Source organism: Fusarium mangiferae, assembly GCF_900044065.1.
Source record: "Fusarium mangiferae strain MRC7560 genome assembly, contig: FMAN_scaffold002, whole genome shotgun sequence".
NCBI classification, from domain to species: Eukaryota; Fungi; Ascomycota; class Sordariomycetes; order Hypocreales; family Nectriaceae; genus Fusarium; species Fusarium mangiferae.
This window is the reverse complement of record NW_024573922.1, coordinates 2,475,697-2,489,586: the sequence shown is the minus strand read 5'-3', so window position 1 is coordinate 2,489,586 and position 13,890 is coordinate 2,475,697. Positions and strand designations below refer to the sequence as shown.

Sequence of the window (13,890 nt, the reverse complement as noted above, 5' to 3'; positions counted from 1 at the left end):
AACGTATTAGGAGAGTCTGTTTGAGGGAGAATGGTCCAGATTGAAGCCTGGGTCAGTAGATGAGAAGAAATTCCGATAAGCTTAGTCTTCGGCGTCCGATATAAAAAATCCCAAATCTTTGCCGCTACAAGCCGGAGCTGACTCGGGATATGACGCCGTTGAGTCAAGTTATAAAGCCACACTGCACGGCACACGCGGACGCTGATTATCAGGTGATCGGACAATCAGAGAGTAAAGAGTACATCGAAATTTAAGTCGGTGACGTGAAATTTGGGGCATGTTCTCGTTATTCAATGTCTCGATACAAGACTAAAAAAGTGGCGGCAATGAATCGGATGCATGGAAGGGTACTCACTTCTCGGCGCTACTGCAGGGTAGTCATCTACTTCACAGCATGTCAAGATACATAAACAGACTCTTTTTTAGGGACTTCTTCATAGTATCAAAGGTCGTTGACCGCTCTCTTTGCTGTTCGCTAAATGTCTACATCGCGTCGTAGTACAAATCTCCATTATTTAATCGAGGCCAATGTACAAAAGCCATAGATCCCCATCACCATCAGTGTTCCTCCTCATATTCTCTCTCAACTAGCGATCTCTCGTCATCAATAGACAAGGTTGTCTCGCATGCCAGATCCTTCTCTCCTTAACTCCGAGAGCCGCGTCCATCATCGTTTGAGACTCAGATCTCGCTCTTGTGGTTTCACTTCTAGGCTCATCCCAAACCTGCACCTCTTCTACCGATGCTGAAATTTCAAACTCTCCACGGCATAGCACTGTCATGCCTACTGAAATCTCGGCACTTCCGTGTCCTTCTAGCACAGGGATGAGCTGCTGTAGAGTACCGTTCCAAGCAAGCTTCCGTGTAAACTCCAGCCCAACATTTGCAGGCCGATGGCGAAGTGCAGGAAGAATTCTGACAAGGGGATGGATTTTCTGAGCTGTCCGGTTCGTGAGGCGTACCCTAAGTTGCATAAACTCATCGACGTATGCTACATCCTTTTCAGCTGCATTGCCATCCTTATCTTCGACCGAGATATCAATGTCAACCTCGTCAACCTTGATTGCTTCGATCATTCTCGAGGTCAGCCGTATGCTTCTCAGATCGATCGAGCCACTCCTCTTGGGTAGTGATGTCGTCTTCCATGTTGCTCTGAGACAGCTGAGAACCCTTTCTCTATACCAGAACCCTTCTCGGTTCGCTCGCTCCATTTCAGGTGAAATCTTGCTGGCGCTAACCACGAATTGTCGGTTTCGGGAGGGGTTCAGGGTTGGTATTGTGGCATGGGGATCCTCCAGATACACCCGTTTGACTGGAAGAATGACGCGGCTCGTATTTCCAGGCAAAATATCCTCCTGCACAGAAATTCCATCATTACTCTCCAGTTGCACCACCATCTGGCTGGGCCAGGCGTTGCGAAGATCCACAGACAAGAGACAGTACTCATCAGGTTTGGCAGTAAAGGAACTGCCCAGGCGGTCCCACAAGGGTTGAGGAATCTCTCCATGCACGGGGAGTGCATCGATTCGAGCAAGCTCGACACTAGCATTCACCGTCACTGTAAGATCTAGAGAGACCTGTCGTGTGTAGAATTGATCAGGCATCTCGTCTTGCGGGCACCCCAGATGAGTGTAGTCGACCTGGATCGTAGCCCCTGTGAGTCCGGGCTTACCAAGAATCTCAAAGTCGAAGGTGGCCTCTCCGTTAGGTGCAATATGGCGAGTCTGCTGGCTGTTGGGAAGTCGCAGCGCCTGCTTCTTCATCAGCGCAAGCTCATACTCGTAGAGCTCAGAGGGTGTCGCATCTCGGTTATTGATCGCAGTCTGGAGCGGTTCCTGTGTAGAGTCCTTGAAGGAGAAAAGCATAAAGTCCACTGGCGTCGATGCAAGATTCTGCAACGTCACTGAAAACACTTGCCTCTCACCCTCCAGGATCATGATGGAGGACTGTGCAAGAGTTGTGGACTTGACAATTACCAGGGGTTGTGCTTGAATAGCAGTGAGACTCAAACTTTCAGCCTCGAGCTTTGGAGCAAACGGCTTAACATCTGTGACCGCTTCCTCGAGCGCAGCCAAACCCTTGGCCTTGACCTTGACTTCCTGCTTTGGCGTCCAAGGCATGGAGAAAACAGGGAACCGCCGCTCACGGCATCCTCGGACCTTGATAATAGCACCTGTGACCTTGACAGTTCCTGCTTCCTTTGCCCTTCCCCTTAATCGGATCACCTGTGTCCGGTATGGCCCGACAACAGTCGCCTCCTTGACAGCGTCAAACTGCACGCCCTCGGTAGCCAAGTGAACGGATTCAACATCCACTTCGATATCATAGGGGTTCTGTAGCGTGATCTTGAACGTAGCGTATTCATCAGCCACAAGTGTCTGGTTTACCATCTCGTCTGGTTTCTTCAGGAATGGGTTATAGATAAAAGGGTCAAGGTCTTGAGATGCACGGGTAGCGGCAGCACCAGGAAGGATGCTCTTGGAATGAGCTACTGGCGTTTTGCTGTTGAGTGAGGGCTCAAGCTTGATACCTCGTACAAAGAATTCATCCCAGTACTCAGCTGCTATGTCGTTGTAGCCTAGCCTCTGCACAAGATTGGCGGTTCTCGATATGCCAGTAGCTAATCGAACTTGCTCGTCTCGGGTGATCATAGGCGAAGCATCCTCTCTCCGAGGTCCTGGAGCAACACCGGAACCGGCTGTTCGCAACAGATCACTCGAGAATCGTAAAACACCATCGAAGTCCGGAAGTGCTTCGGAGAAGTTGATGCAAGCCCTTAGAATATTGAGCTTGACATCCGGAAACCCGAAGAAGCGCGCCGCAGACTGGCCGCGTATCCTAGCAATCACAGCTTCGTCCGAGTCATCAACATCCTCGTTGTTCTTAGCGCCCGCCTTTCTTGTCAAATCGAACCCAACAATGCCGTACGACTTGCAGAGGAGGGTCATCAGAGCTTCTATGCCCTGTTCAACGTCACATTCTCCAATCTCTAGAGCCATGGAGCCACTGCTTGATCCACCTCCTCCTGAGGTCAACGACATCAGTCCGGCAGCAGGATGGATACCCATGTCTGCAGCACCTCGAGTTCGCGCCTCGACAAGACCACCGATAAGGACAGATACCAGCTCCCGAATCACCATAGCCTTCTTTCGGTGAAGTCCCAAGGGTCCTAGAACAGTTGCTATGCCGCTCAGAACTGACGCTCGGTCCACAGTTGTAAGAAGTTCTGAAGCGCCCGCAGGGAATGCCTTGAAGAGCATCGCTCCGATTTGTTGTCTGGAGGGTGTTACACCAAACCGTGGAGGTGCAACGTATGGCTGCTCGGGGACAATCCCTGTGGCAATCATGGCTAGAGATTCTCGGTTCAGGTACCCATTACATAGGTGAAGAGCGGAGTATATCTTGGAAAATCGAATGAAGGCCTCGGACATGGGTAATGGAGGCAGGCTGTCCGATGATACTCTGGAGTATAATGCTATTATACGTTCCAGAAGCTCCGGTAGCAGCCATTGGAGATTTCTAAGATGCTTTGGTTGATCGGGGTCTTCAGGAGTCGGGTCTGGCGTTTGCTTGTGCGCTGGCTTATCCGGGAATTGGATCAGTACTGTAGGCACATGGAACTCGATGTTGGACCAGCCAAGGAGGAACAGGTTAACCAAGATCAATTCCAATGCTTTTCCATGCCATAGATGATCATTCACAGATCGCGCAGCCATAGCACCATCGCTAAGCTCCTTAATCGAATCCGTCCATCGTCCAGCCTGAAGAAACATGGAACCAACGACAACCGCAGCTCGGCCTTTGGTTCTCAGCCTCCAACGGTCATTCACACCGCCCGAACCAAAGCCCTGTGTTGATATCCTATCGCGACTAGCTGACCGAGAGCTCTCTGTAGTCTCTTGCGGCGCAGGTTGTGGATCTGGTGTTGACCGGTCACTAGCTGGCGGGCTCTGACTATCCGTAGTAATGGGTGGATTCGATAAGCTGCTCTTTGGAGGTGTCGATGACAACCCTGGCGTTGAGCTGCTCGAATGAAGTCCTGGGCGGGCGTTGGCTGGCATAGACATGCGGGCCTGTGTCTTGTCCATGATACCGCCAGCTGAGTTAGAGCGCACGGAATGTCGCGAAGAGATACTCGACCCTCTCCTAAGGAGCCCATTCAACCCTCCTTCGCCACCCCACGAACCACCATTAGTATGCTTTGAAGTAGACGAATAAGGCACGGGGGACTCGATGTTGGTCATGGCCTCGAAGGACTTGGCCAGCGTTGTCATCTCAGCTAGGAGAAGCGAAGAGATGTCGCACATAACAGTCCTTAGTGTTGTAACAGTGCAGCTCTCGAGAGGAGGAATATCGACAAGACCCTCAGGCATTGGAATTTCGGTATCGTGAGGGTTGGCATAATCAAACAGCAAGACTTGGTGTACCAGAGCCTTGGGGTACATGTCGCGCAGGTCTTCTAGCTCCTGGTATAAGGCTCTAATATTCTTCTCAGTCGTCGTCGGGCCTGTGCCGTTTATAGACTGTCGCTTGTTGAAGCTCTTTTGGTGCAGTTCGGTGCCATCTGCCAGAGCTATTATAGCAAGGGGTTCTCGGTATAAGTCGAAGGGCGTGAGGGCGAGGTGGGAGGGAGGAGGAACGTGAGTAACGAGGTTGTATATTATGGCACCGTCTGGGTATGCCAGAGGCGAGAACATGTCTGCGCAAGCTATGTCAGCGCCATATTGAGCAGTTGAGAGCATCCCTTACTCCTATTAGGGCGGCCATCAGCGCTGATGTCGCGGAGGTGGACAACATGTTCCTTGTTGAGTCGCTCGACGAAGGAGGCGAATCGGTCTGCTTTGATCTGCCCCAGAGGTAAAAGAAGTGTCTTCACCCTCGCAGGAGCGACGGGGGCTAAAGGATCCAAGCTCATCCTAGCATCTGGTGTTTTCTCAACATGTCCGCCAGCGCAACGTGGTTGGTGTTTAGTCGGTGACGTCCTTGGGGGCGTCGCAGGGTTCTTGGTTTGGTATAAGGTGATGCTGATTACAATCGCATTGCTGTGTCAGCGTCGCCTCTTTGAGTTGTTGAGCTGAGCTTCTAGTTAAAGCTGAATGTCGCCTTTAATCGCCGGATCTTGAGCTTTGTATCGTACACCTGTCGCATGCGGCTAGGAGCTGCTGCTGTATGAGGTAGCGTACCCTTACATGGGTGGCCGGATCAGGTGGACCCTCGAGAACCGGAGTCGACTTTTTGCGAGCCGATGACAATAATGCAGAGCATACCAGTCACTTCAAGTCCACGTCAACACTTCACTCATTGCTACTGTTTTATGGCTGCTGAGAATGTTACAAAATGGTTGTCAATTCTTCCATGGTCAGCACTGAAACCCTGTGCTATCTCAAAAGCTGAGCCCACTAAGAATCTCCTATACTCCTGGGGTATCGCGATGTTGGCCTCAAGCAGCCATATCCAACTTTTGCCGAAATACAACTAACATATAAATGCTTATTACTGTCCAAATGAACAGCTGTTCGAGATTTACGTCATCATATTCAACCAACTGATGATGGCGGTCCTTGGGGACTTTGATCTGACGGCTTTCTCTCCCTTGCCTCGGCTTGCAGCTCACTCTCAAAGGTATCAACAGACAAACTCGCTTCTACGAAATCTTCCAGCTCTTCTGTAACAGTTTTGAGCTTCTCCTTTACTGCGACAGCAGCTTCGTGGCCGACGATGTGTCGTGCTGGAGGATTTTCATGTCCTCCGATCGCTGAGAGAGCATGAACGGTCTCCATGACCAGTTTATCTGCTGCGCCAGGCGGTAACTTGGGGTAGCGATGTAAAATCTCACCAGGCGCTGCATCTGGTTCGAGGGAAGTACTGGCGGGGGACATGGGTGAAGGTCCGTAGTCAGCTGGTGATGAGGGGTATGGTAGAGCTGTATCCGGATGAGTATTGAGAACGTTGGCGAGAATGTCGCGAATGCTGGGAGCTGTTTCTGAATATTGATCATATGCAGCCATTTGAGGAGCAAAGGTGAGACGATTAGTCAAGGAAAGAATCTCCTTGTTTGGCTGTACAACGGTAACTTTGATGTTGAAGGGTGCAATCTCGTACGCAAGTGAGTCGCAGAACCCTTCGAGAGCCCATGTCGCAGCTGTATATATCGACATGCCTGGTGTGCCAATGTGCCCCCCGGTACTGGTTAGAACAATGATATGTCCTGTGTGTTGAGACCGTAGCTGAGGGAGAGCAGCCCTTATAAAGTTGACCTGGGAGAAGAAGACGGACTCGAACTGGTCGCGAACGAGATTTTGGGTGAACGGAGTTGTCGATAGCTCCTCTACGGTTCCCACGACAGCTTAAGAGTGATGGAGTCAGTAAAATGCGTCACCTTGAATCCAAGGGGCAGCCCCCAACATACCATCGGATTTACAGCATAGTAGGATATCGATCCGCCCAAAGACCTGCACAGCTTCGGCGACAGCAGCTCCACAGCTTCCCATGGCAGCCCCATCGCATCGGATACCGCGTATACGGTCCTTCCAGCCCTCACGATCCTTTCTGGAGCTCTTGCACTCATTCACGAGCTCGCGAAACTCGGCACTGCGGTCCTCATGGTCGATTTCGTAGGGCGGCAAACATGCGACAACGTAGTCGCCATGTGATAGCAGTAACCGGATGAGTCGGACGGACAGGGGGGAGAGAGCTGAAGTGAGGAGCCATGTCCGCGGCGAATTGTGCGTGGCTGTAGAAGGGTTGGAGTCAGCGTCGGCCATTATAATGGCTTGTACATGATTTGATAGTGTTTTGGTTGCGCCCAGAGCAGTCAGTGGCAATTATGGCTTTTTCCTGGCTCTTTGAAATGTCTTTGATTATGTAACCCAGAGGCACAATCTCCAAAAAAATAAGTTGCCAACCTCAGCGAGAGGAATTGGTCGCAATTGATGGGCTATGCCAAGGTATGGGAAATAGAGTGAAATGCGGGAGAAGCAGAAAAGTGTGGAGTCGTAAGGTAAGGTAAGGTAAGGTAGAGCTTTAGCTGAGCTTCCCTTGAACAAATTACATCATTGGGGATGGAGATCAATGGGAGAGCGTATTGGACCAAAACATGCAACTTTAAACGCCTGATCCTTGACGAGCTCGAAAATTACAAGACAGAAACAGAAAAGACAAGAAGCTAAAGAGATTAATGGCCACTTTATATGAGAGGAAAACAAGACGAAAGAGGAATACGCCGAAGGAGCTGAATGCCAGGGATGGAAAAGCTAAAGTCAAAAGACAAAGTAAAATAAATAGAAATCGATAGCTAAACAGCGTAAATGACCAGGAAAAAAAAAATCTGGGGACTTACGAAAGGAGGGGTTCGGTATTGAGTGACTGTTGTGTCGTGGGGTAACGGTAAATGCCATGTCGTGAGCGCCGCGCGTTGGTGTTGGCCGTTGTGGCCCCAGCATGGTTATCGTATATAAGTCAGTCAAATTGACTGATATAATAATAGAATGAACGAATGAACGAATGATTGGTTTTGCGATGAGACAAAAGTAATGTTGGCTCTGTTTGTCAATGTCTCTATCCTCTCTCAAGCCGTGATAGTCTTTCTTCTTCTAGACATGAGCCAGAACCTTTCAGGCGAATAGGTAAGGTAGCTTCTTAGGAAAACGCCCAGAAGCCGTATAACCTAAAACTTCAACATTGGCGAATAGTAGGATCCAAGGTTGATGCAGTGGATATGATTTTCGAATCTCCAAGAGTCAGTTCTCGACCGCCATTAACCCGTGTAAGTCAAAGAGCGGACCCCAACCAAATTCGATCAACCTGAAGACTAAGAGATGCAGCTACCATGCGCCTAGGGTCTCGATATGGCCGATTGGATGATAAAGAAATCGGTCAGCACTTTTGCCGACGCAAGCTGCACTCGTGTGGAGTTTGGTGAACAAAAGAGCTTGGGGTTGTCGAGTGTTGGTCGCAGTGGGCGCGAAGGATTCATATAAGCAGTAAGAGTAAGTAGTAGCAGCAGCAGTAGTAGTGACTTTAGTGTTTTGAGGCCACAGGCAAGGGCATGAATGAACAACGCATATATAATTGCAGTGATGTTTTCTGAGATTGGAAGTCAAGCCGTTGTTGTTGGTTGGGTCCTTGTAGGGCTGGTGTAGAAGTGAGACTTTCCAAAGACATCCAAGACAACGAACGAACGAACGAACGGAACATGTATGTAGAGAATACGAAGAACTGAAATAGGAACTCGGGAACTAATAAAAGAACAGACGAATATTACTTGTACTTGTTTCTCTTTTTGGAAACAGGCGGGGGGAACGAGAAAACAAAGAGAAAAGAAAGATTGAGGTGATTTGGCCCATCCCTCTCATCCAATGCCCCGTATTGACGACAAGGGCAAAACATTTACCATCCATGCAATGTAATGGCCTGGCATGGCCTGGCATGGCATGGCATGGCATGGATATGTACAAAGTAGCGTAGCGTGAGTTAAGGTAGCCCAACTTTTGAAAGAGGTAACATTAAACCGAACTGAACTGAACCTAACCTAACCTAACCTACTAACCACCAAAATAGACTCCATAGATACCAGAGAGTCACAGAACAAACTTCCTGCTTTCAACGTCCATGCTTGTCTGTCTTGTGGGTCCAGAGACTGCATTGCATCGCATAGCATTGCCCTCAAGACTGACTTTCTTGGCTGTTTGGGTGATCAACAAGGCTGCAACCGAGACATCCGATTTGAGAGAGACGATTTGTTGCGCATCGTCACTGTGACAGTTTGTGTCTGTGTCCTCTGATGTCTCGTACATAGACGACGACACACGGACAGATGACAATGTTTGGTCATAACGCACTTACATCCATCTAATGTACGTACGCACGTGTGTGCCTACCAACATGCAGAGGGAATGGGGGGGTTTGTTGTTTGATGTGGGCTTCCAAGAGACATGAGGAAAACCCAAAGTCACGCCAGTTTCATGTGTTTCCGATCCGCCTGCCGCTGTCATAGGGCAGAAATAGCTGCTGACCCCTGTCGCCTGAGGGTTGAGATAAGGAGGGATCTTTGAGGTGTGAGGCGGCAGACGAGTCAGGTAACGACAGGGAATTGGAGGGTCAGAATCAAATTCCAAATACCAGGCCCTGAGGTGGACTTTGGACTTTGGACTGGTCTTGGCTCTGGGGTACTTACTAGAATCTCTGGTTTTATCCTTACACAAGATGTTACTCGTACTGCATGAAGATCAAATCACACGACACAAGACGTTGAATCTATATCACCAAGCATTTCTTATTTCATGCAGCACAGCAGCAACTGCATAACTCTGCCGCCTCACTCTTGCTCTTCTGTCTCTCTCTCTCTCTCTCTCTCTCTCTCTCTCTTGAATCATGGTCCCTCAAAGAAAAGGAAAAAACACATGAAACGATGAAACGCCATCTCAAACTCAGAAGCCAATACCATGGGTAGACCCTTGTCAAGCTGGCCTACCAGGGCTTAGCCTCTTTTTTTCCCTTCAATGACGACGTCGCAAGAAGAAAACAGAACTGTCCTCAACTCGTCTTACCCAGATCCTCACAAACTCACTCTTGCAACCCAATCGACCCTCAAAAGGGGTCGTCGTCGGACAATTCTTTCCTCTCCTTGGTTGATAAACGTGAAATTGCCGATCCCACCAAAATTCGGCACCACCACAAACGTAGAGCGAGACGCTACTGTCGGCAGTGGCCCTGAGAAGAGTTACCGTCACGTCCACGAATAGGAGGGTCAGCCTTGGCCGTTAGTGGCCTCTGCCCTGTACCCCGTAGCCGTAAGTTAGTGCCAAGAAGGCCTAGAACCTCCGGGTTAGCTTCCATGAAGGGTGGGATACGGTGCTGATTGGCTTCTCGGCAGTGGGCGTTGGCTTCCTTGAGACAGGGTCTTGTGCTTCATCTCAGAATCAATTTCTCACTGCATGCATTGATAAAAGTATGCCAACAAGTAGGTGCCCTGTCGGCTGTCAATTGTCACTGTAAGCACTGTAACGCTTATAGGTAGGTAGCTAGCGGTAGATATTTCTATTTCCTCATGTTGGATACAGGTAATCTCGCAAACATTATACACTAGCACAATACAGTATAACATAACCCATTTACCCTTGTCCGCAACGTCTCACGGTTTATTCTCTTCGGTCCGATCTCGCACTGGCAGATAATGATTGACATCTAAATCACACAGAAACACAAATCACAAAGCACAAACCCCACACAAACTACTATCAACTTCTTAACCACGCTTGCTACGGCAGGGACTTTTGCATACAGGACCTTACAGAGTTTCGAACCAAGAGAGCTCGAGCCCTCCTTAGTCCTAGACCATCATGTCGAGAAAAGGAGCTTGCCGTCCGTCACAACACTTCACTTCACTTCGATAACCTTCTAAACAAGGATAAATTAACTTTGCCATAGTAACCTAGACCTAGTCATGTTCAGACTATCAGCGTCCCATGACTGACTCTTGGAAAGCATCCTAGGCATCCTTCATAGGAAAGCTCCCGAGGCACAGCTTGGCACACCTCAGTGACCTCACTGTGACCTGTTTGTTGCTGGCCTATCGGGTCGATTCCACTGCACGAGGATAGGTGATACGTGAGATATTGGATGTTTGGTATCACCGTCACACAGACCGTTGCGATCTCGAAGATATACTTTGATCTTGAAACGCGGTCCGTCACTAGCTCAGCTCGGTTCCCTTTGAGATTCAACGTGTTTTCTCCTTGATTTGTGTGATTGACATCTTCTGCATAACTCGTAAGAACACAGCCAATCGGACTTTTACAACGCGTCGGTAGAAGCGTTAGCCGGTGAGGACAGTCTCCCAGATAATTTAGAAAGTCAATATGTGCGTGCCGCAGTTAGCTTGGTAAGATTGTTGCATTTAACCGGAAGTTTCTTTTCAACCAGGCAATATTCCTTCTGATGGTGAGATAACTCATTCAGGTATCGCTGCATCTTGGTACATGTGCAGTGCCCGGAGACTGCTATCATCCTCACGCTTTACTCCTAACGAACAGCCAAACTCATCAAACTTGGTCTTGAATTAGATTTCACCCCCTGATCACATCTCCCTTCGTCCACCGATTCATTAAACCTTGGCGTTAACCTTGTTGCTTGGTATTCTTGATGTCGGCAACTTCTTCCCGGATGCTGGGCGTGCGGGCGCCTTCAGGACCCTCGGCATCGAGCTTGCTGTGAAGGTCGCCAACACCAAAGAGCTCGTCCATCTGCTCCAGACTGAGACCCTTGGTCTCGGGAACGAAGAACCAGACAAAGATACCCATGAGAAGATCGAAACTGCCGAACATGAAGAACATACCCTGTCAAGTTTTGATTAGCTATCTCAAACTCGTCAAGATGATTGTATCGAATACTTACGTAGCCGGCAGGTCCCATGGTCTTTTGCATGGTCAGGACAGTTCGGGCAATGATGAAGTTGAACAGCCACTGAGTAGCGGCACCGATGGCGACATTCAGAGCTCGAAGACGGGCAGTGGGGATCTCAGAGACGAGAATCCAGCAGCAAGGTCCCCAACCGAACTGGAAGAGAGCAGCCCAGAGGTAAATGCACACAATGGCAACGTATCCAAAAGCAGAGATGCCTTGTCCAGCAACAGGAGGCTCGACACGACCGTAGATACCAATGATGTACATGGTAAGAGCCTGAGCAGCACTGGTCCACAGAAGACTGCGTCGTCGACCGAGAGAGTCGGCACAGAAGATGAGGAAAGCAGCACAGCCCAAGACCTTGACGATACCGTAGACACCAGTCGCAAAGAGTGAGACTGTTGTACCAGTCATACCGAGAGATTGGAAGATCTGAGGCGCGTAGTAGTTGACGGCGTTAACACCAGTCATTTGTTGACAGATCATGAGGAGAACAGAGATGATAGCTCGCTTTCGGTTGCCGGGAATGGTGACGAGTTCCTTCCAGAGAGTCGAGGCAGAGGCGTCGCCGGTCAATCGCTTCTCAGCTTCAAGCTGAGCAGACATCTCCTGAAGCTCAGCCTGGACATACTCGTGGTCCTCGGGAAGCCTACCAGAAGCCATGTTATTTAATGGTGTCTGTTTCAGTTCAAAATTGACTTACATGCGAAGGCTGATGAGAATAGACTTGGCACGTTCCCAGTCATCCTTGCGTGCACACCATCGAGGGCTTTTAATTGTTAGTGAATATTTCCTTCTTCATCTGGAATCGACACGTCCTACCTTTCCGGGGCCAGCAGCATGCAAGTGATCAGGAGGCTAGAGCCGGTCAGTCTACAGTCTTTGTTATCACAACGTTGACTCTTACACGGCAGGAAGAGCTTGGAGAGCTAGGGGCAAAGCGTAGACCGTGGGAGCCTTGAGATGGAGGAGAGCACCATAGTTGACCCTGATGTTATGTTAGGCTGGCTTCATAGAACGATATCGATATTTCTAGCTTACCAGAACGAAAGCATGACACCAGTAACAATGAAGAGCTGATAGAAAGCTATACAGAGTTAGTAACAGCCCCCATAGACTGTGAAGGGGGGGAAAGGACTTACAGGTCAAACCACCACGGATAGCTCGAGGTGCACATTCAGACACGTAAAGGGGTACCAAGGACGAAGCAGCTCCGACACCCAGACCACCAACAAAACGACCAACATACATGAGGGGAAGAGAACCATTAGCAGTAGAGGCAGCCTGAAGAATAACACCAATAGTGGTGACGATGCCGGTTCCAACGAGACACCATCGTCGACCAAACTTCTCGGTAAAGTACGAAGTGAAGAAACAAGCAGCGAAGCAACCAGCCTGGAGGGTAGAGACAATGTTCTGGTCAAGTGTGACCTTGGCCTCAGGAGTATAGTTGAATCGCTCCTGTGTAGCCTTCATGGCGAGGACACCGCCAATAGCTCCAGTGTCCCAGCCGAACAACATGCCTCCAAAGCATGAGCCGGCGACGATGGCGAAGACACGCCAGTTGTAAATCTCCTCGGGGTCAGTCTTCATCGCATCATTGCGAATCACCTTCTTGAGGATGCCCGCGAGACCCATGGTTGCGGTGTTGAAAGACAACGAACTATTGGGGGTAGTTTGAGTGGCGATAGCCGAGGATCGTTGGGATGGGAGTGGGCTCCAAGCTACGAAACAATAGAGGGTATGCTTTAAATTTAAGCTTGTTTCCCCGGATTTAGAGTCGAAACAAGATGTGGAGCTGTCAATAGATTCAAAGGCAAGCTCGAAGGTCGAAAGGCACCAATACTTGATTGTGGTGTGATCTCTGAAGAGAAAATCAGAATCTCGAGGGGAGATCGCAGGATATTAAATGATCGTCCGGCTAAGCTCACGGTCCAGTGTTGTAGTCGACACGAGCTATCAAGCTCCCCTAGACACTCCAGACCACCACCACCCGAAACTGATCGTCCAACGACCAGTGACAGCCGAGTCTGGGGTCACATCAAGACGTCTCTCACCCCCAATATCGGCGCATCGGCCTTATTGGTGTAAGATAGAAACTCCCCATGTCAATTGCACGGGTTGTGTTGAGGAGGGCTTGATGCGTTGCCTCTTTGTGCAAATTAGAGGCACAGACTAAGACAGACGACGCAAACTCACGTCCGAATGAAACCACAACCCTTGTCAATATCCTGTTTCGCATTGATATTACCAGCACTCGCCCAAGTTATAGCCCTACAAGCCCTCTCAATGCTCGCCCAGAGGCTCAAAACACCATCTGTCCATGAGGCTCGGCATAGTGAGTATACCAGCGTGAAGCGGAGACAATAGAATAACCATATATCCATAAGCGCATGAATTGGTTCGCTTAGTCTAAAGATCTCGGCGGATGAAAAAGTCCACGAATCGACGTTCACCTGTCGTCGAAAAGTGGCTGCGCTATCAAGC

General features: G+C 49.5%; 3 protein-coding genes across 3 annotated transcripts; all 3 read right to left on the bottom strand.

Moving 5' to 3' along the window:
* Window positions 1–587: 587 nt before the first annotated feature.
* On the bottom strand, window positions 588–4,915 carry FMAN_05869 (uncharacterized protein; the record flags this gene model as incomplete). The annotated part of the gene is made up of 2 exons (XM_041827422.1): window positions 588–4,699; window positions 4,750–4,915. The coding sequence occupies 2 exons, from the start codon at window positions 4,913–4,915 to the stop codon at window positions 588–590; spliced, it is 4,278 nt and encodes a 1,425-aa protein (XP_041678386.1).
* A 622-nt stretch (window positions 4,916–5,537) lies between these two features.
* Window positions 5,538–6,764, bottom strand: FMAN_05870 (uncharacterized protein; the record flags this gene model as incomplete). The annotated part of the gene is made up of 2 exons (XM_041827421.1): window positions 5,538–6,346; window positions 6,410–6,764. The coding sequence occupies 2 exons, from the start codon at window positions 6,762–6,764 to the stop codon at window positions 5,538–5,540; spliced, it is 1,164 nt and encodes a 387-aa protein (XP_041678385.1).
* Window positions 6,765–11,117: 4,353 nt separating this feature from the next.
* On the bottom strand, window positions 11,118–13,041 carry FMAN_05871 (uncharacterized protein; the record flags this gene model as incomplete). Its single annotated transcript, XM_041827419.1, has 7 exons — window positions 11,118–11,336; window positions 11,395–12,052; window positions 12,107–12,172; window positions 12,226–12,261; window positions 12,311–12,391; window positions 12,445–12,490; window positions 12,546–13,041. 7 exons carry the CDS (start codon window positions 13,039–13,041, stop codon window positions 11,118–11,120), a joined length of 1,602 nt encoding a protein of 533 aa, XP_041678384.1.
* Between the last annotated feature and the right edge of the window lie 849 nt (window positions 13,042–13,890).